Genomic DNA, 21812 nt, shown 5'->3' with positions numbered 1-21812 from the left:
AGCATCTTCTACTGCTGCATGTCTACATCAAGTGAGTGTTTCTCAACCTAAGAGTAAGAAATTAGATCATGAGAAAGCCCAGAATTGTCTGGAGCCTCCTGCAGTAGCTCCTAGAATCCTTGGTTGCACTTGACCTGTCCACAGGTGGTCTCTCTCTGGTGGCCTAAGAAAGGCCACTTGATTCATCTCTCTGTTTCCTGTGCCATGCACAAGCTTGATGCTGAATAAACATCTGAAATGATCAACAAATGAAAAGCAGATGTGAAAAAGGGCAAACACTTTTAACATGTTAGGCTCCCTCGCTGTAATCTTCTAGTTTTCAGCAACTGGGATTTCAGGACCCCAATTGCTACCCCAAAGAGTCAGCAGTCAGCAATAACTACAACTCTTTTGTGCAAGCTGCCAGATTGGATCCTCAGAAGGGGCACACACAGGTATACGAGAACCACTATTTTACTGTCATAATTTGTAAATCTCGTGGGTTATAATGAGAGGAAAAAAACTGACCCTCTGTAAATACCTGACAATTGGTAGGGAGAGAGGAACTATGCTCCTTTCAGGTGCTTTTTATATATTACAAAATGTTGTAATGTCACAATCCTTCATTCCTTTGAAAATGTTGTAGAAAACACTACATATGCCAACTTCACAAATCTGAAGTACGTTTTTATTTCTAATATAATTAACATTTTGCCCATCCTGTGGCTATTTCTCACATGACAGCTTTGAGTGAAACAATATTACACATGTCCAAATCATACTTTAAAAACAAGTAATTTTGGATGGGCACAGTGGCTCATGCCTGTAATCCCAACATTTTGGGAGGCCAAGACTGCAGATCACTTGAGATCAGGAGTCAAAGACCAGCTTGGCCAACATGGTGAAACCCCATCTCTACTAAAAATACAAAAATTAGGCTGGGTGCGGTGGCTCACACCCGTAATCCCAGCACTTTGGGAAGCCGAGGTGGGCGGATCACCTGAGGTCAGGAGTTCGAGACTAGCCTAGCCAACATGGTGAAACCATGTCTCCACTAAAAATACAAAAATTACCTGGGCGTGGTGGCAGGTGCCCGTAATCCCAGCTGCTCAGGAGGCTGAGGCAAGAGAATCACTTGAACCTAGGAGGTGGAGGTTGTGATGAGCCAAGATCGTGCCACTGCACTCCAGCCTGGGCAACATAGCAAGACTCCACCTCAAAACAAACAAACAAACAAAACCCCAAGTAATTTTTAGCCTATTACTGTGAAAGGAAAATATCTTGGACTCCTTCAAGCTAGGAACTGCTCAAGGCAAATCTACCTATTCTATTCATAGCCATCCCTTTGCTCACAGAGATAGATGCATATTCTGATTGCCTCCTTTGGAAAGACTTCAGAAACTCAAAAGAATGTAACCAATTGTTTCTCACCTACCTGTGACCTGGAAGCCCCCCAGGCTAATGGCGGGGCGGGGGAAGGGGGTGAGGGGGTGGGAAAGCTTGCTTGCTTTGAGTTGTCCCTGCATTTCTGGATGGAACTAATGTACTTCTTACATATACTGATTGATGTCTCATGTCTTCCTAAAATGTATAAAACTAAGCTGTTCCTCAACCACCTTGGGCACATGTCTTCAGGACTTTCTGAGGCTGTGTCATGGGCACATCCTCTGAAGGAAGACAGAGACCCTCTCATATTGTTTTATATTGTTTTATACTCAGAAAAGGAAAGAGAAGCGAAACTAAAGGCAGGTAGCCCAGTGCCTAGGAACCAGACCCGAAACCAGGCCTGGGCCTGCCTGACCTAAGCCTGGTAGTTAAAATTCAACCCCTGACCTAGCAACTGATGTTATCTATAGATTCCAGACATTGTATGGAAAGACACTGTGAAACCTCCCGTTCTGTTCTGTTTCACTCTGACCACCAGTGCTTGCAGCCCCTGTCACGTACCCCCTGGCTTGCTCAATCGATCATGACCCTCTCACGCAGACCCCCTTGGGGTTGTGAGCCCTTAAAAAGGACATAAGTTGAGCACCTGAAGAGCTCGGATTTTAAGACACTAGCCTGCTGATGCTCTTAGCTGATTAAAGCCACTCCCTTCACTATCTTTGTGTCTGAGGGGTTTTGTCCGCAGCTGGTCCTGCTACACCTCAACCTTGGCAAAATAAACTTTCTAAATTAACTGAGACCTGTCTCAGACTTTCTGGGTTCACATTTTGGTAACCATGGGGGTATTCTGAGTGGAGATGCCCTTGACCTTTGACAAATTTCCTATTGGTGCTTGGTACCACCACCAGCTACCTTTATGATGCAAACCAATAGGACAATTTGCTGGGGTCTGAGAGCACTCCCTGCAGAGAATCCCTGATCTCCCCAAATTTGATCGAGATCTAAAGTTTATTTTGCTGTATAACTCCTCTTTTTTTTGGAGTTTGACCTGCTTCCAGCACAACGAAGGCAAGTGATTTTCCTGCTTCCATGATGATGGAAGGCAGTAACTCCTTTGTGGAGTTTGAGATAAGGTTGCTTTTTTTTTTTTTTGCTTTCCTGCTGGTAGAAACCAGTCTTAAGCCTGAGACCCATCCCTAGGTAAGTAACTGAACTGGGGTTTGTCTTGGTTAAAGTTAATATTAACAACTAACTGGTCGTAATTCCTCCTTACCATTCGAGTGCTCAGTGATCCTATTGCTGTTTTGTGTGTGTGTGTGTGTTTGCTATTTGTATCCTGTCTGAAGTCGTTGTTTAAGGATCCTAATTCTAGTTCAGAGATGCAGGGTCTTCCTTATTGCTTCTTCTCTCAAATTTAATCTTAATTCAGTTTTTCTGTGTGCATTTGTGTGAGGAACTGAACTGCTGTTTTCATATGTTAATGGAGACTGAGTTTACTCAGTTGAGAAGAAAAAGGGCGTTTTGCTCCTCCCAGCCAAAAGGCACCCCTGGGTGACCGGTGGCCTCCTGGGGGTGTCTGGGGGTTAAGTTCCGCCCCCCACAATCACATGCAGCAGCCTTGCAGGGAAATCCCCAACAGAAATTAATTTTTAAAATGGCTCGTCCAGGAAACGCATATAAGGACTGATCACCCAGCGTTCTGAGCCCTCTCTGAGGTCATAGACCTCTGGAGAGAGAAACTGAGACACGTAAAAGGGTGGAAACGACTCAGTGGTGACATGCTGTGTAGTCCTGCCCACAAGGAGCACATATTGATCCACCACACAAAAACCCTAGGCTACAGCTCAGTTCCCCCTTTTAAGAAAAAAAAGAAAAAGGGCAGGAAGCAAATAATCGAAGAATGAGGAGAAAAGGAGAATGACCCCCTTATGAGCACTCCATAGGTTTTATGGCACCTCTACTTGCCAAAGTTTATGTAAAATGGAAATAATATGGTCTCTGTGCACATTCACATTAAGGAAAAGGAGGCCTAAGGTTGGCCTGCAAACTACAGAGTTCCTAAGTACTCTTTTTATCTATTTTTTCTTTTCTGCCTGTTCCCAATCTGCTGTTCTTTTTCTATTAAGATAAAAACCACTGTTTAGATCCAACAAGATATTTTTGCAAGCCAGTAAATTTCTATTTATCTCGTGGCTAAAAGTTCTGAAGTAAAAGCTATAGGGTGTCAGGGTGTGTGTGTGTGTGTGTGTGTGTGTGTGTGTGTGTGTGTGTGTATTTAAAAGGCCTTTAAAATTTCTATAACCCAAACTTTTTCTCTCCGCACCTTATAATGTAAACTTTGCTATTTGACTTTCACCTGAGTTGGTTCCTTTAACATGCAAATTTAAGGCTACTTAGCTGACAGCTGCCCAGGGTTGTAAAACAGGTTATCAAGAACCTGAGGCCGGATGCAGCTGTAATTCCAGCACTTTGGGAGGCCAAGGCGGGTGGATCACGAGGTCAGGAGATCGAGACCATCCTGGCTAACACGGTGAAACCCCGTCTCTACTAAATATACAAAAAATTAGCTGGGCGTGGTGGTGGGTGCCTGTAGTCCCAGCTACTCGAGAGGCTGAGGCAAGAGAATGGCATGAACCCAGGGGGCGGAGCTTGCAGTGAGCAGAGATCACACCACCGCACTCCAGCCTGGGCGACAGAGTGAGACTCTGTCTCAAAAACAAACAAAAAAAAGAATCTGAAAGTCTGATAGGATAAAAAAGGTTTCTATGAATCTACAAAATGTACTTCTATTGGCATGCCTATATGTCTATGTATGTATGTGTTGTGTACACAATGTTTCACTACTAAAAATACATATAAAAGAGCTCTAAGTAACTGGCTTTAAAAAAGCACTTAAATCAGATACTAAAAAAGACTAGTCAAATGCTTTTTCAAGTTCATGTAACTTAAGTAAAATATTTAATAAAAAGCTAGTTTCAAAATTATTGGTGAATATTAGAAATGTCTTAACAATTGCCAGCATTCATTTTTGCTTGCATTTATTAATCAAGCAATTTCTTTTTTTTTTTTTTTTTTTTTTGAGATGGAGTCTCGCTCTGTCACCCAGGGCTGAAGTGCAGTGCTGCGATCTTGGCTCGCTGCAAACTCTGCCTCCCGGGTTCAAGTGATTCTCCTGCCTTAGCCTCCTGAGTAGCTGGGATTACAGGCACGTGCCACCATGCCCAGCTAATTTTTGTATTTTTAGTAGAGACAGGGTTTCACCACGTTGGTCAGGCTGGTCTCAAACTCCTGACCTCGTGATCCGCCCACCTAGGCCTCCCAAAGTGCTGGGATTACAGGCGTGAGCCACCATGCATGGCCTAATCAAGCAATTTCATAGTTCTCTGCCAGATACATTAAGATGTCAAAATATGGCATGGGGGTTACAAAACATTAAACCCAGCCCAAAACAGAATGATCTTTGCTTGTGTAATTTTTTTTTTTTTTTTTGAGACAGAGTCTCGCTCTGTCACCCAGGCTGGAGTGCAGTGGCGCAATCTCTGCTCACTGCAAGCTCCGCCTCCCAGGTTCACGCCATTCTCCTGCCTCAGCCTCTCCAAGTAGCTGGGACTACAGGGGCCCACCACCATGCCCGGCTAATTTTTTTTTGTATTTTTAGTAGAGATGGGGTTTCACCGTGGTCTCGATCTCCTGACCTCGTGATCCGCCTGCCTCGGCCTCCCAAAGTGCTGGGATTACAAGCGTGAGCCACTGTGCCCGGCCGCTTGTGTAATTTTTAATAAATAAGACATTAATACTGGTTTAATGAAAATAGCTGCATCTTAAATATGGTAAAATTACCATAACTTCTAATCTCATGGCTTTAGGCAGTCTAGTCCACAGGCAATAAGGAGGTTTCTTTTGGGAAAGGACTGTTATCATCTTTGTTTCAAAGCTAAACTATAAACTAAGTTCCTCCCAAAGTTAGTTCAACCTATGCCCAGGAATGAACAAGGACAGACTGGAAGTTAAGAGCAAGATGAAGTTTAGTTAGTTAGGTCCAATCATTTTTCACTGTTACAATTTTGCAATGGTGGTTTCATAACTTTAAATTATGACTATCATAGTTTTCATAAATAATGTATGTAAACAAAATAAAATAATTAGGTAAATGTAATGGGATAAATACCTGTAGATAAACTGGTCATAATTTAGAATATAAAGTTATATTAAGTTAAATAATAGGTATTTAATTATTTGGGTATTTTCCAATAAATATGTATTGTAGGAAAACACTCTTGCTAAAAAAAAAAAGGATGTGTCCTTTTTAAAAAAAGGTGAACAAGTTTTGTCTAATTCACAGCTTACTTAAAGGTTACATATAAAACAAGGAACCAGAAAATAAAGAGATGTAAAGAAAGTTCTAAAAATAAATAGGATTTTTGTATGTGTGGTAAGAAAGCTTAAAGAAAAATAATTTTATGAGAAAGAATCTTGTATGGTAAATTTAGTCCTAAAATAAAATGACTGGTTGTTTAAGAAGGAGGGATGTTGCCAGGGGCGGTGGCTTACACCTGTAATCCCAGCACTTTGGGAGGCAGAGGCAGGCAGACCACAAGGTCAGGAGATCAAGACCATCCTGGTTAACATGGTGAAACCCGGTCTCTACTAAAAATAGAAAAAATTAGCCGGGCATGGTGGTGGCAGCCTGCAGTCCCAGCTACTCACGAGGCTGAGGCAGGAGAATGGTGTGAACCCGGGAGGCGGAGCTTGGAGCTTGCAGTGAGCTAAGATCGCACCACTGCACTCCAGCCTAGGTGACAGAGAGAGACTCCGTCTCAAAAAACAAACAAACAAACAAAAAAAAGGGATGTTCAAGACAAATGAGAAAGTTCAAGCATGTCATGAATGGTCAGTATAAGTCGCAATAAAAAAAAAAAATATATATATATATATATATATATTTTTTTTTTAAAAAGGCTGGGTGCCTGTAATCCCAGAACTATGGGAGGCCGAGGCAAGCAGATCACGAGGTTGGGAGATTGAGACCATTCTGGCTAACATGGTGAAATGCTGTCTCTATTAAAAATACAAAAAATTAGCCAGAGGCCAGGTGCGGTGGCTGTAATCCCAGAACTATGGGAGGCCAAGGCAAGCAGATCACAAGGCTGGGAGATCGGAGACCATCCTGGCTAACATGGTGAAATGCCATCTCTACTAAAAATACAAAAAATTAGCCAGAGGCCGGGTGCGGTGGCTCACGTCTGTAATCCCAGCACTTTGGGAGGCCGAGGCAGGCGGATGACCTGAGGTTGGGAGTTCGAGACCAGCCTGACCAACATGGAGAAACTCTGTCTCTACTAAAAATATAAAACTAGCCTGGTGTGGTGGCACATGCCACTAATCCCAGCTACTCGAGAGGCTCGGGCAGGAGAATCGCTTGAACTCAGGAGGCGGAAGTTGTGGTGAGCCAATATTGCGCCATTACACTCCAGCCTGGGCAACAAGAGCGAAACTCCGTCTCAAAAAAAAAAAAAAAAATTAGCCAGGCGTGGTGGCAGGCGCCTGTCCCAGCTACTCTGGAGGCTGAGGCAGGAGGATGGTGTGAACCCGGGAAGTGGAGCTTGCAGTGAGCCGAGATTGCGCCACTGCATTCCAGCCTGGGTGACAGAGCAAGACTCTGTCTCAAAAAAAAAAAAAAAGACAAAAAAGAAAAATGGGCAGGCCTAGTGGCTCACACCTATAATTCCTGTAATTCTAGCAGTTTAGGAGGCCAAGGCAGGTGGATCATCTGAGGTCAGGAGTTCAAGACCAGCCTAGCCAGAATAGTGAAACCCTGTCTCTACTAAAAATACACAAATTACTCAGGCATGGTGGCAGGCACCTGTAATCCCAGCTATACGGGAGACTGAGACAGGAGAACTGCATGAACCCTGGGGGCAGAGGTTGCAGTGAGCCGAGATCACACCACTGTACTCCAGCCTGGGTGACAGAGTGAGACTCTGTCTCACAAAAAAAAAGAAATAAAAATAAAAAAAAGTTTAAAAGCCAAAAAACTTTAATATGACCAAGTTGCCACGTTATTATTAAGCTTTGGTTTGCTTAGAAATAAAAAAACTGAGATTAAAAAAATTTTTTTGACTGGGTGCGGTGGCTTACACCTGTAATCCCAGCACTTTGGGAGGCTGAGACGGGCGGATCACCTGAGGTCGGGAGTTCAGGACCAGCCTGGCTAACATGGTGAAACCCTGTCTCTACTAAAAATACAAAAATTAGCTGGGCATGGTGGCACATGCCTGTAATCCCAGCTACTCAGGAGTCTGAGGCAGGAGAATGAATTGCTTGAACCTGGGAGGCGGAGGTTGCAGTGAGCTAAGGTCGGGCCGCTGCACTTCAGTCTGGGCAACAGAGCAAGGCTCCATCTCACAACAAACAAACAGACAAACAAAAAACCCCCACAAAACCTTTTCTTTTCTTTTTTTTTTTCTTTTGAGACATAGTTTCACTCATTGCCCAGGCTGGAGTGCAATGGTGTGATCTTGGCTCACCGCAACCTCCACCTCCCAGGTTCAAGCGATTCAGTCTCCATGTATCTTCCTGTATGTGCTTTTAAAGTCCTTGTGACATTGAGTTACAGGGCTTTGGCTCCTGGATCTAAAACAGGACACCAAGTCTTGCTAAATCTTTTCTTTTTTTAAGCGGAGTTTTGCTCTTGTTGCCCAGGCTGGAGTGCAATGGTGCGATCTCGGCTCACTGCATCCTCCACCTCCTGGGTTCAAGTGATTCTCCTGCCTCACCCTCTCGAATAGCTAAGATTACAGGTGTGCACCACCACATCCAGCTAATTTTTTTGATATTATTAGTAGAGTCGGGGTTTCACCACATTGGCCAGGCTAGTCTTGAACTCCTGACCTCAGTTGATCCGCCCGCCTTGGCCTCCCAAAGTGCTGGGATTATAGGTATGAGTCACCATCCCCGGCCAGTCTTACTAAATCTTAAACACTGACTGCAATTAAAGCCTTGTCTTCAGGCCCCATAGAAGATGCCAATCAAAATAAACTGCATTCCTGAGACACAGGGCAAGAAGTTAAAGCTATTCAACTCCTCAAAGCCCAGGGACTATTGTGGAAGAGGTGGGCACGTAAGATTGTAAGGGCCAATATTGAAAGATAAAATAAATTCAGTTTCTCTATAAATTAATTATTAATGTCAAAGGCACACTGATGCAAAACCAGCATATGGGCCCCTGTGTCACATTAGTAAGGTTTTCTTGAAGCATTAACCAACTCCTTAATAAAGGTTATAAAAGGCTTATGGAAGCCATATCTTACGGTCAAGATTAAAATCTTATAGATTACTTATAAAATTTTGAAAAACAAATTTAATTAGCTTCATGCTGGTTTTATTAAGGCTTATTGTTTGCAAAATTAATTCTTCTCTCTCAACAAATAAAGGTTTTCACCTCTTTGTTTTTGAAATCCTTATCATTTTGGTTAAGTGAATGACTTATTTTACAATGACCTGTGATCCTATTTTGTGATATCAGGTGTTTAAAACCTTTGATATTTGACAAACTTTCCCAAATCAAATCATAAATTATGTCTTTTTCTGACCTAATTAATCCTTTAAGACATTAGAGGTTCCCTAAAGTCCAAAAAATAACATAATTTGGCTTATCTGGTACAAAAATTATACAGGAGGCATTGTCAAATATGAAATGGTGTTCGGTTTCCTTTGGGCTGTATTTGTATAAATATGTTATTGGTGTGTGTTCCAAAATTATGGGAAACTCCTATAATTCTGATATAACTTAGTATACATTATCAGTAATAATCATAATTGTTATGTTAAAATTATTGTGTGTCACAGAGGTAACAAATTTCCTTGTCAATTGTGTCTTTGACTATGGCTGCCCTAAAACTTTTTGTCATCCACGGACAATTGTTGTCTTGTTTTGGTCCTCTTCAGAAGGTGATTTTATAATCAGCTACAAAACTCTAACAGGTGCTCCTGAACGCAGGTTTCTGATAACTTTGGAGATTGTGATATCAGAATAGAGGAGAAACTTTCAGGACTCACGGAGAGCTAAAATGTTCACGAGTATCAAGCAGAACAGGAATTAACTGCATGGACTGAATTTTTGCTTAAAATGTTTGCTGATCCTTTGTTTTGTTTTTCAGTCTTAAAACTTTTCTTTTGAGCTACTGACAGCTTTTAACAATTCAGCATACTCCTATGAACAACATTTGGAGCATATTTGTTTATCTCTACCTGATTATGACAGAATCTGGAAACTATTTATGAGTATTCTTATGGCAATACATTTATTTGCATCAGTGCTATAAGACTCTGTTTTCATTTGTAACAGGACACAATTGGAGAAACTGGTTATTTTACCAAGGCTTTGACTGGAATGGAGTGCTTTCCTTTAAGGAATCAAACGTGCCATAAAGAGCCAATAAAGCCCCTGGAAAACCTGGCCTCATATTTTGTGTACACAGTCCATGTACAGGGTTTCTGACCTGTGGTAAGTAAAGAATGGCACTTTCTGACAGTCCCAGAAGCCCCAGGTTTATCTTGGAACCTGAAGAGGAGAGGAAATTCACCCAGCTCATAGGTATTTGATGACACAAATCATGGCTCAGCTTTAGAAAGTCTTATCTGAGATTCCTCCTATGGAACAAGTTCCATCAAAGCAATTTAAAAGCCTATGTAAAAAAAAATTATTCTTGCTGCACTGTATACAAATAATTAGGTCAAGTATAATAAAGCAAACTAGTCCTAGCATGACTTGTCTTTGGCAAAATTGGGAAACCAGAGAGAGAAAAATTATGTTTCAAAAGTATAGTAAACCTGTTGTTAGATTCTAGTCTTGCCTAATGTTTTTTCAATTTTCATTATTTTCTACAGTTTGAACTGAATTCTAATTTTTCTTGGCTATAAGTCTTCAAAATAATGTTTTCAGTTTTTCCTTTTTTTTTTTTTTTTTTCCATTTTTCCTAATTTGGAGTCACTGAAAACTAAGCTGGGCTTTCTTAAAGCCCTGAAAACTGAAGCCAGACAACTTAAACTTCAGAAGAAAATAACGGCAACCTATTTACATACATAAGCCCCTTTCATACCTGCCTACTAATGTATGGACTTCAGAGTAATGTGGCCTATATCGATTTTTCCAGGATTGTTCTTTTGTTTTGTTTTTCTCTCTTCCTCCCCCCATTTTCTCTTCACAGGACATGAGACTTCACCACCTGCTAAGAATGAGCTTTCAGGACCTAACTATCTAGGAATAAACCATCCTAGCCATGAGAGATCAGATGAAACTTGAGACCAGAGATTCATTTTCTTCTGAAATGCTTTCTCCAAACGATTTTAAAAAAGAAAAGTGGGGAAATGTGAAAGGAAAATATCTTGGGCTCCTTCTAGCTGGGAACTGTTCAGGGCAAACCTGCCTCCCATTCTATTCAAAGTCATCCCTCTGCTCACAGAGATAGATGCATATTCTGATTGCCTCCTTTGGAAAGGCTCATCAGAAACTCAAAAGAATGCAACCATTTGTCTGTCTCCCTCCCTCCCTCCCTCCCTCCCTCCCTCCCTTCCTTCCTTCCTTCTTTCTTTCTTTCTTTCCCTCTGTGACCCAGGCTGCAATCTACTCAGCTCGCTGCTGCCCGCGCCGCGGACTGCCTGGGACTGCCGCCGCACGCCACCGCTGCCTGCTTTTTCTCGTTTGGCTGCAGGCGCGCGGTCGCCATGTTGGCCACGCTGCTCGCCAGCTCCTGACGCCGAGTGCTCTGCCCGCCTCAGCCTCCCGAGCCCCTGCCCGGCCACCGCCCCGTCTGGGACGTGGGGAGCGCCTCTGCCCGGCCGCCCCGTCCGGGAAGTGGGAGCGCTCTGCCCGGCCGCCCCGTCCGGGAAGTGAGGCGCCTCCCCCCCCCCGTCGGGAGTGAGGAGCGCCTCTGCCCGGCCCCCCGTCTGGGAAGTGAGGAGCGCCTCTGCCCGGCCCCCCGTCCGGGAAGTGAGGAGCGCCTCTGCCCGCCCCCCGTCTGGGAAGTGAGGAGCGCCTCTGCCCCCCCCCGTCTGGAATGAGGAGCGCCTCTGCCCGGCCACCCACCGTCTGGGAAGTGAGGAGCGCCTCTGCCCGGCCACCCATCGGAATGAGGAGCGCCTCCGCCCGGCCCCGTCTGGGAGGTGAGGAGCGCCTCCGCCGGCCGCCCCGTCCGGGAAGAAGTGAGGAGCGCCTCCGCCCGGCCGCCCGTCCGGGAAGAAGTGAGGAGCCCTCTGCCCGGCCGCCCCATCCAGGAAGAAGTGAGGAGCGCCTCTGCCGGCGCCCGTCGGGAAGTGAGGAGCGCCTCTGCCCGGCCGCCCCGTCCGGGAAGAAGTGAGGAGCGCCTCTGCCCGGCCGCCCGTCTGGGAAGGTGAGGGCCTCTGCCCGGCCGCCCGTCTGGGAAGTGAGGAGCACCTCTGCCCGGCTGCCCCGTCTGGGAAGTGAGGAGCGCCTCCGCCCGGCCGCCCATCGTCTGGGAGGTGAGGAGCGCCTCTGCCCGGCCGCCGCGTCTGGGAATTGAGGAGCGCCTCTGCCCGGCCGCCGCGTCTGGGAATTGAAGAGCGCCTCTGCCCGGCCGCCCCGTCTGGGAAGTGAGGAGCGCCTCTGCCGGCCGTCCCGTCTGGGAAGTGAGGAGCGCCTCTGCCCGGCCACCCCGTCTGGGAAGTGAGGAGCGCCTCTGCCCGGCCGCCGCGTCTGGGAATGAGGAGCGCCTCTGCCCGGCCGCCGCGTCTGGGAATTGAGGAGCGCCTCTGCCCGGCCGCCCGTCTGGGAAGTGAGGAGCGCTCTGCCCGGCCGTCCGGTCTGGGAAGTGAGGAGCGCCTCTGCCCGGCCACCCACCGTCTGGGAAGTGAGGAGCGCCTCTGCCCGCCACCCACCGTCTGGAAGTGAGGAGCGGAGCGCCTCTGCCCGCCCCCCGTCTGGGAAGTGAGGAGCGCCTCTGCCCGGCCCCCCCTGGAGTGGAGCGCCCTGCCCCCCCCCCCCCCCCCCCCCGGGAAGTGAGGAGCGCCTCTGCCCCCCCCCCCCCCCCCCCCCCCCCCCCCCCCCCCCCCCCCCCCCCCCCCCCCCCCCCCCCCCCCCCCCCCCCCCCCCCCCCCCCGGGCGCCCTCCCGCCCCCCGTCTGGGAAGTGAGGAGCGCCTCTGCCCGGCCCCCCGTCTGGGAAGTGAGGAGCCCTCGCCCGGCCCCCCGTCTGGGAAGTGAGGAGCGCCTCTGCCCGCCCCCACCGTCTGGGAAGTGAGGAGCGCCTCTCCCGCCACCCACCGTCTGGGAAGTGAGGAGCGCCTCGCCCGGCCACCCACCGTCTGGAAGGAGGAGCCCTCTGCCCCCCCCACCGTCTGGGAAGTGAGGAGCGCCTCTGCCCGCCCCCCCGCGGAGGGAGGCCCCCCGGCCACCCACCGCTGGGAATGAGGACGCCTCTGCCCGGCCACCTCATCTGTGAATGAGGAGCCTCTGCCCGGCCACCTATCGTCTGGGAGGTGAGGAGCGCCTCGCCGGCCGCCCGTCTGGGAAGGTGAGGAGCGCCTCTGCCCGGCCGCCCGTCCAGGAAGAAGTGAGGAGCGCCTCTGCCCGGCCGCCCCATCCGGGAGAAGTGAGGAGCGCCTCTGCCCGCCGCCCCGTCTGGGAAGAAGTGAGGAGCGCCTCTGCCCGGCCGCCCCGTCCGGGAAGAAGTGAGGAGCGCCTCTGCCCGCCCCGTCTGGGAGGGGGGGCCTGCCGGCCGCCCGTCTGGGAAGTGAGGAGCCCTCTGCCCGGCCCCCCGTCTGGGAAGTGAGGAGCGCCTCTGCCCGGCCCCCTGGATGAGGGCGCCCCCGGCCACTTCGTCTGGGGGGAGGGGGGGGGGGGGGAGGAGCGCCTCTGCCCGGCCGCCCGTCCGGGAAGAAGTGAGGAGCGCCTCTGCCCGGCCGCCCCGTCCGGGAAGAAGTGAGGAGCGCCTCTGCCCGGCCGCCCCATCCGGGAAGAAGTGAGGAGCGCCTCTGCCCGGCCGCCCCGTCTGGGAAGTGAGGAGCGCCTCTGCCGGCCCCACCGGAAGTGAGGAGCGCCTCTGCCCGCCGCCCCATCTGTGAAATGAGGAGCGCCTCTGCCCGGCCACCTATCGTCTGGGAGGTGAGGAGCGCCTCTGCCCGGCCGCCCCGTCCGGGAAGAAGTGAGGAGCGCCTCTGCCCGGCCGCCCCGTCTGGGAAGTGAGGACCGCCTCTGCCCGGCCGCCCCATCCGGGAAGAAGTGAGGAGCGCCTCTGCCTGGCCGCCCCGTCCGGGAAGAAGTGAGGAGCGCCTCTGCCCGGCCGCCCGTCTGGGAAGTGAGGAGCGCCTCTGCCCGGCCGCCCGTCCGGGAAGAGTGAGGAGCGCCTCTGCCCGGCCGCCCCGTCCGGGAAGAAGTGGGAGCGCCTCTGCCCGGCCGCCCCGTCTGGGAAGTGAGGAGCGCCTCTGCCCGGCCGCCCCTCTGGGAAGTGAGGAGCACCTCTGCCCGGCCACCCATTGTCTGGGAAGTGAGGGGCGCCTCTGCCCGGCACCTATCGTCTGGGAAGAAGTGAGGAGCGTCTCTGCCTGGCCGCCCCGTCTGGGAAGTGAGGAGCGCCTCTGCCCGGCCGCCCCGTGTCTGGGAAGAAGTGAGGAGCGCCTCTGCCCGGCCGCTCCGTCTGGGAGGTCTACAATGGAGGCCAGAAGCAATGTGGGGGCTGGACGTGGTGGCTCACGCCTGTGGTCCCGGCACTCTGGGGGGCGAGGCGGGTTGATCACTTCGGGCTAGGAGTTCGAGACCAGTCTGGCCAACTTGGCGAAACATGAAAAATACAACAGACAAACCAACCAACCAACTCAGTGACAACAAAACAGGTCTACCCTGGAGTCATACTCTAATTTTTTCTATTTTCCTCCCTTTCTGATCCTTTATCCCACTTTCTTTTTCTTCCTCTTCCTTCTCCCTCTTCTTTGTCAAATAGAGGATTGAGTTATTATCACTGATCCACATAAAGTCCCTCTCTACCTTATTTTAACTCCCACCCCCCATTTCTATTCCCCGACTTCCCATGTGTAACCTTCCTAATATGTTTGATACGCATCTTTTTGTTTGTATGTATTTTTAGAAAATGTTTATTGTTTTTGTGTGCAAAAAATAATTAAAAAATAAAATAAAATAAAATAAAAGCTTGATTTCTGTCTAAAAAAAAAAAAAGAATGCAACCATTTGTCTCTCACCTATCTGTGACCTGGAAGCCCCTGGGGGTGGGGCGGGGGCCCTACTTTGAGTTGTCCCACCTTTCTAGATGGAATTAAAGTATTTCTTACATATATTGATGTCTCATGTTTCCCTAAAATGCATAAAACCAAGTTGTGCCCCAACCACCCTGGGCACATGTCATCAGGACTTCCTGAGGCTGTGTCATGGGCACGTCCTCAACCTTGGCAAAATAAACTCTCTGAATTAACTAAGACCTGTCTCAGATTTTCTGGGTTCACAGTACCATATATAGCTATTGAAAAGGAAAAATATTAATAACAATTATTAACTTTTTTAAGTATTTGCAATATGCCAGACACTGAACTACACATTCTCCATATCCATGATCTCATTTCATCCTCACAGCAATCCTAAGGTAGGTATGACAGTTACTTTCATTTGCTAAATAAGAAAAGTACCTGAAGTCACATGGCTAGCAAATGATGGAAAAGAGATTTCAACCAATGTATTCAGACTCTGAAGCCCACATTCTTAACTCTTAAGTGCATCAAACAGGGGGTCATGTAAAAAAAAAATCCTTTAGTTGGAACTTTAAACAGGAAGGATTCTAATACTGTCTAAGAGATGAACAGATCCCTAAGCTTAGCTCTAATCACCTTGTTACAAGAAGTTTAGCCTAAAGCTGCCTCCTTACATATTTTAAGTTTAACCTAAATGTTCCTCCATAGCTAGTAACCTGTAACCTAACTGGATGTGCAAACAAACTTTAACCTACTCTTGTAACAAGTAGCCCAGTCTCGGCAGGGTGTGGTGGCTCAAGACTGTAATCCCAGCACTTTAGGAGGCCGAGGTGGGCAGATCACGAGGTCAGGAGATCGGGACCATCCTGGCTAACACGGTGAAACCCCGTCTCTACTAAAAATACAAAAAAACAATTAGCCGAGCGTGGTGGCGGGTGCCTGTAGTCCCAGCTACTCGGGAGGCTGAGGCAGGAGAATGGCGTGAACCTGGGAGGCGGAGCTTGCAGTGCGCCGAGATCGCGCCACTGCACTCCAGCCTGGGCGACAGAGCGAGACTTCGTCTCAAAACAAAACAAAACAAAAAAACAAGTAGCCCAGTCTCAGCCAATCACAGCAGCCTAGTTTCAGCCAGTCATAGGCAGCCAACTGCTCAAATAAGGCAAACACTAGGCTGCAACCAATCTAGCTGTTTCTGTACCTCACTTCCCTTTTTTTTTTTTTTTGAGACAAGGTCTCCGTCTGCCACCTAGGCTGGGGTGCAGTGGTGTGATCATGGCTCACTGCAGCCTCAACCTCCCAAGTTCAAGCAATCCTCCCACCTCAGTCTCCTGAGTAGCTAGGACCACAGGCATGAGTGGTACACCTGCATATATATATATATATATATATTTTTTTTTTGTAGAGATGGGGTCTCCCTATGTTGCCCAGGGTGGTCTCAAACTCCTGGGCTCAAGCAATCCTCCTGCCTTGGCCTCCTAAAGTGCTGGGATTATAGGTGTAAGCCACTAGGCCTGGCCTGTACCTCACTTCCATTTTCTGTATGTCACTTTGCTGTTTCTATCCATAAATACTATCCAACCATGTAGCTGCCCCAGAGTCACTCTGAACCTATTCTACTTCCAGAGGCTGCTGATCTGCAAATCATTCTTTGTTCAGTTAAACTCTGTTGAATTTAATTTGTCTAAAGTTTTTCTTTTAACAACTCAAACAGAATACAAAGGCTTCTAAGCAACAATTGAACATAAACAAGCTAGCTGCTTAACAGGAACTCAGTACAGTTTCTTTGATTCAGTTTAGCTAACATTTTAAACCAATCTGGATTATAATGCTATACTCATAGAAAATTCTGCAACGGTAGTTTCTTAATGTAGTAGTATCCAATTTAATGACCACTAAGTGCTGCTCATATAAACTGGAAAAATTTATATCCCCTTCAGGACTTAGTGTTCCTAGTACAAACATAGTCTTACTTAATAAAACACTAGCTAAGTACAGCAAGGAAGCTCAAACCACTGGTAAGCAATATTCAATCAATTTATCAGTCATCTGAACCAGAGCAACTATATTTTGAATAGAGGCTGGGTAAAATAAGGCTGAGACCTACTGGGCTGTATTCCCAGGTTAGGCATTCTAAATCACAAGATGAGATAGGAGGACACATAAGATACAGGTCACAAAGACCTTGCTGAAGCCGGTCAAAACCCATCAAATGGAAAATGGCAATGAAAGTGACCTCTGGTCATCCTCACTGCTCATTATATGCTAATTACAATGCATTAGCACGCTAAAAGACACTCCTACCAACACCATAACAGTTTACAAATACCATGGCAATGTCAAGAAGTTACCCTATATAGTCTATGAAGGGGAGGAACTCTCAGTTCCGGGAATTACCCACCCCTTTCCTGGAAAATTCATGAATAATCCACCCCTTCTTTAGCATATAATCAGGAAATGACCATAAAAGTGGCCAGCCAGCAGCCCTCAGGGCTGCTTTGCCTATGGAGTAGCCATTCTCTTGTTTCTTTGCTTCTCTAATAAACTTCCTTTCACTTTTCTCTATGGATTGGCCTGAAATTATTTCTTACACAAGATCCAAGAACCCTCTCTTGAGGTGTGGATCAAGACTCTTCTCCAGTAGTAAATTCAGCGGCCATCACCGACCTCTCCCTCCACTAAGCAGTTTAAATGGCCAAGTCCCATGTCACTGGGAACTTTAGAAGATAGGAGGGAGAGCTCAGGTAAAATCCTAAGGAATTTGTTTTATTTCCTATCTGGGTGGGTGGCAAGAAGCTTTCACACTGAATTTACACACCATTCAATCCCAATTTTCACCCTCATGCTTATGGCCTTCCAGAATAGAGAGTTCATTTTTGCATTAAAATAACATTGGCTACCAAAGAAAGGTTTCTTATGTGTATAATGGGGTGAGAATGAATAATCCCTACACCATCCAACATTATGGATGTTGCTCGAGTCCAACATTTTACTGTACTGTAAGTAAATTTTTTTTTTAGTTGTCATGCAAACATATAGTAAAAATTTTAAAACTGAATTTTCCCTATTTCCAAAGGGAAAGAGATCTTCTCTCCTTCCTGTTCCTTACAGCATTTCTTTGAAAACCCCAGTATTTATAAATTATTCCTCTGTCCCTTTGATATGTATGCAAATCTTTTTAAAGGCTAAATAAACTAGCCATAGCTTAGCTTGTTTAAACCCAGTAAATACAGTAAAACCCAGAACTGTTTTTCTGAAGGGCCTGGAACCCCCCCTTTACATACGTACGTACATACATACATATATACATACATACATACATACGTTTATTTATTTTTTTATTTTTTTAAGATGGAGTCTCACTCTGTAGCCCAGGCTGGAGTACAGTGACACAATCTCAACTCATTGCAACCTCCGCTTCCCAGTTCAAGTGATTCTCCTGCCTCAGCCTCCTGAGTAGCTGGGATTACGAGCAAGCGCCACTACACATTTTTGTATTTTTAATAGAGACGGGGTTCGCCATGTTGGCCAGGCTGGTCTCGAACTCCTGACCTCAGGTGATCTGCCCTCCTCAGCCTTCCAAAGTACTGGGATTACAGGCATGAGCCACCGTGCTCAGCCAAACCCCCTATTTTAAACGGAAATATCCAGGAAGACAATGCCCCAGCCCTATCCCTATCACTGTGGAAGTTTAGCCTAGGCACCTCAACTACTTGTTTTATCGTAGAGCTGTTTTATGTTTTCCTTTGGAAAAAAGTAATTAGGTAGCACAGATGACCAACCCAATTACCAGGTGAATTTAGAATGAACTATGAAAGCATGTACAGCAAATGGTGCTGTCAAGTCTTCTTATAAGAAGACAAATTACCATTAATCTTGAAACTACATAATGGGTTGTATCTGCTCAGCTACCTACAAGTAAGTGGTGGGATTTCTTTTCTGAAAGAAACTGCGTTAGTATATTATCCATAATACATCCCAGTCTGGTTTAATGCTTATTTTTTTCTTTTTTTGTTTTTTTTTTTTTTTTTTTTTTGAGTCAGGGTCTTACTCTGTTGTCCAGGCTGGAATGCAGTAGTATTATCACAGTTTACTGCAGCCGCAAACTCCTGGGCTCAAGTGATCCTCCTGAGTCAGCCGTCTGAGTAACTGGGACAACTGGTGCACACCACCACGCCTAGATAATTTTTTATTTTTTGTAGAGATGGGGTCTCCCTATGTTGCCCAGGCTAGTCTCAAACTCCTGGCCTCACATGATCCTCCCACCTCAGCCTCCCAAAGCGCTGGGATTATAGGTGTGAGCCACCACATTCAGCCTCACACGGGTCTTTAAGTAACAAGATACAAGCTCCTCCTAGTCTCAAGACTTCACACATGCCCTTCCCTCCTCCTGTTAGCTCTGTCCAATTTAACTCCAACTCAGTCCTTGAAGTCTCAGCTAAATATTATTTTCTTGGGAAAGCCTTCCCTGTCTCTCCTCATTCCCCACCCCCCGCCCCATGCCTGTGACTCCATTATGTATTCTCACAGCACCCTCTACTGTCCTCCACAGCATGCATCACAATCGTAATTAATATTTAGTTTTATTTATATATTTACTATCTCCCTTGCTAGATTTATAAGCAATTTAAAGACAGGGGCTTTATCTGTTTTGATCATCATTGTATCCACAACACCCAGCACAATGCTGGTACACTGTAAACGTTCAATAAGTATCTGAAGGAATGAATGAAATTTGTAGCTAAGCCCTAGGTTCTGGAGTGACATGGTATTGGATCGGCCTTTACTAGCTCTATGCCTTTGTTGTTGTTGTTTGTTGTTGTCGTTGTTGTTTGAGACAGGGTCTCACTTTTTTTTTTTTTTTTTTTTTTTTTAAGACGGAGTCTCGGCCGGGTGCGGTGGCTCACGCTTGTAATCCCAGCACTTTGGGAGGCCGAGGCGGGCGGATCACGAGGTCAGGAGATCAAGACCATCCTGGCTAACACGGTGAAACTCCTGTCTCTACTAAAAATACAAAAAAAAAAATTCGCCGGGCGTGGTGGCAGGCGCCTGTAGTCCCAGCTACTTGGGAGTCTGAGGCAGGAGAATGGCGTGAACCCGGGAGGCGGAGCTTGCAGTGAGCCGAGATCGCGCCACTGCCCTCCAGCCTGGGCGACAGAGCGAGACTCCGTCTCAAAAAAAAAAAAAAAAAAAAAAAAAGACGGAGTCTCGCTCTTGTCGCCCAGGCTGGAATGCAGTGGCGGAATCTCAGCTCACTGCAACCTCTGTCTCCCGGGTTCAAGCGATTCTCCTGCCTCAGCCTCCCGAGTAGCCGGGACTACAGGAGCCCATCACCATGCGCAGCCAATTTTTTTGTATTTTTTTTTAGTAGAGACAGGGTTTCACTGTGTTAGCCACGATGGTCTCGATCTCCTGACCTCGTGATCCAGTCGCCTTGGCCTCCCAAAGTGCTGAAATTACAGGCGTGAGCCACAGTGCCCAGCCAATTTTTGTATTTTTTAGCAGAGACGGGGTTTCACCACGTTGGCCAGGCTGGTCTCGAACTCCTGACCTCAGGTGATCCGCCCGCCTCAGCCTCCCAAAGTGCTGGGATTACAGGTGTGAGCCATTGCGCCCAGCCAAGACAGGGTCTCACTTTGTCACCCAGATTTGAATGCAATGGCGTGATCTCGGCTCACTGCAGCCTGTCTCCCGGGTTCAAGCAATCCACTTGCCTCAGCCCCAACAAATAGCTGGGACTACAGGAGTGTGCCACCTTGCCTGGCTAATAGATCTATGCCTTTGGATTAATTTCTTAACATCTCTAAGCCCATTTCTCCTTCCATAAATAAAAATTATAGTTCCTATGATTAGGGTTATTACAGGATTGAGTAATTCAGTAAAGGGATTAGTACAGTGCCTGTAACATAGCAAACACTAAAAAAAAAATCAACTATTATTAAGAAATGGAGAAAAGGGGACATGTACATGGTAGGGAAGGCATATTCCACACCCTTGACAAAGGCACAAACATAGCTTCCATTATGCAAACACATCGTTGCAAACGGCAACAGTGTAAGCAAGTACTCTGCTTACTAAATATATGAGTGTATGAAATCTAGACGTTACTTCAAAAGTAACTTCACGATTCTCAAATCATTACACCGAAGGTTTGGAAACTGAAAAAAGGGGCATTATGTAGCTACCATTTGTTGAATACCTACTATGTGCCAGACACCAGCTGAGCACCTTGCAAGCGCAGTCTGATTTACGCTTCACAACAACCGTATGAGTGGGCTTGTTATTCCCAAAGTTACAGCTGAAGAAACACTCAGAGTTTAAAACATTTGCCCAAAGCCACACAGCCAGGAAGCCGCAGAGTAAGTATTGGAAGAGCAAGACATCTCAAACAGCCATTCCCGTGGACGCTCGAGTCAGCACCCTCCTCCTGCCTTCTGAAAAACCAGAGTTTCTTTGCTAGTCCTAACTCGCCGTCACTGGCTAAGGTGCCACTGGCCCCCAGCGCTCAACCCTCGGTCCTGCCACTCGCAGACGCTGCGGAGCCTCCCCTACGTCTCGCAGAAATGCAGGAATAAACAGCCAGGAGCCCTCTGGCACAGAGGCCTTTCACACACAGCGCCCGGCGCGACACCCATTCCCAGCCGTGGAAACTGGACTCAAGAGACCTCTTCCCCGCCACACACTCGCGGGAGCCAGGGCCCTGGTCCCCCAAGCGCCTGGGCTGAGTCTTCCTTCAGAGTTCGGCGTCGCGGGGATCCGGAAGCCGCCCAGGGCCCGCGGCCTTAGCTCGACCATTACACCGCTTCCCCTCACCCAGGCCAGGGAGTCGCCTCAGCTCAAGGCCAGACCCTATCCCCTCATCTCGGAGGTTCCTTCTTCCCCAGCCCCTACCTGGTTGCCGGAGCGACCATAATCAATCAACTTCATCCTCCCGCCTCGGAAGTGACGTGTATGCAGCCGGCGAGGCTCCGCCCAACCCAGCATTGAGGCTGCGCATGCGCGTTGGGCGGGCGTCCCTCAAGGTGTACGCAGGACCCGATGGACCTGAGATATGATAGGGTCCACCTGCATCGCTACAGTGCCTTCATCTTCCGGAGGGAAATTCCGAAGGTCGTGGTTGGTGTTCCGTGGACTTTCGGCGAAGAACATAGTTGGAGAACTCACGATACAGTTATCAAGATGATTATAATGCCACAGTAATCAGAACAGTGTGATAACTGGCACAAAAGTAAAAACA

General features: G+C 47.5%; 1 protein-coding gene across 1 annotated transcript in view; it reads right to left on the bottom strand.

Moving 5' to 3' along the window:
* DHRS7B (dehydrogenase/reductase 7B) overlaps window positions 1-21546 on the bottom strand; it is a 68735-nt gene extending 47189 nt beyond the window's left edge. Inside the window, exon 1 of the mRNA XM_030827421.1 lies at window positions 21467-21546. Within this exon, the coding sequence (XP_030683281.1) occupies window positions 21467-21486 (20 nt within the window). The 5' untranslated portion in view covers window positions 21487-21546. The remainder of the gene's footprint in view (window positions 1-21466) is intronic.
* Window positions 21547-21812: the final 266 nt, after the last annotated feature.

This window comes from Nomascus leucogenys, chromosome 14, assembly GCF_006542625.1.
Source record: "Nomascus leucogenys isolate Asia chromosome 14, Asia_NLE_v1, whole genome shotgun sequence".
Taxonomy (NCBI): domain Eukaryota; kingdom Metazoa; phylum Chordata; class Mammalia; order Primates; family Hylobatidae; genus Nomascus; species Nomascus leucogenys.
The sequence above is the reverse complement of the archived record's forward strand: the minus strand, read 5'-3'. Positions and strand labels throughout refer to the sequence as shown.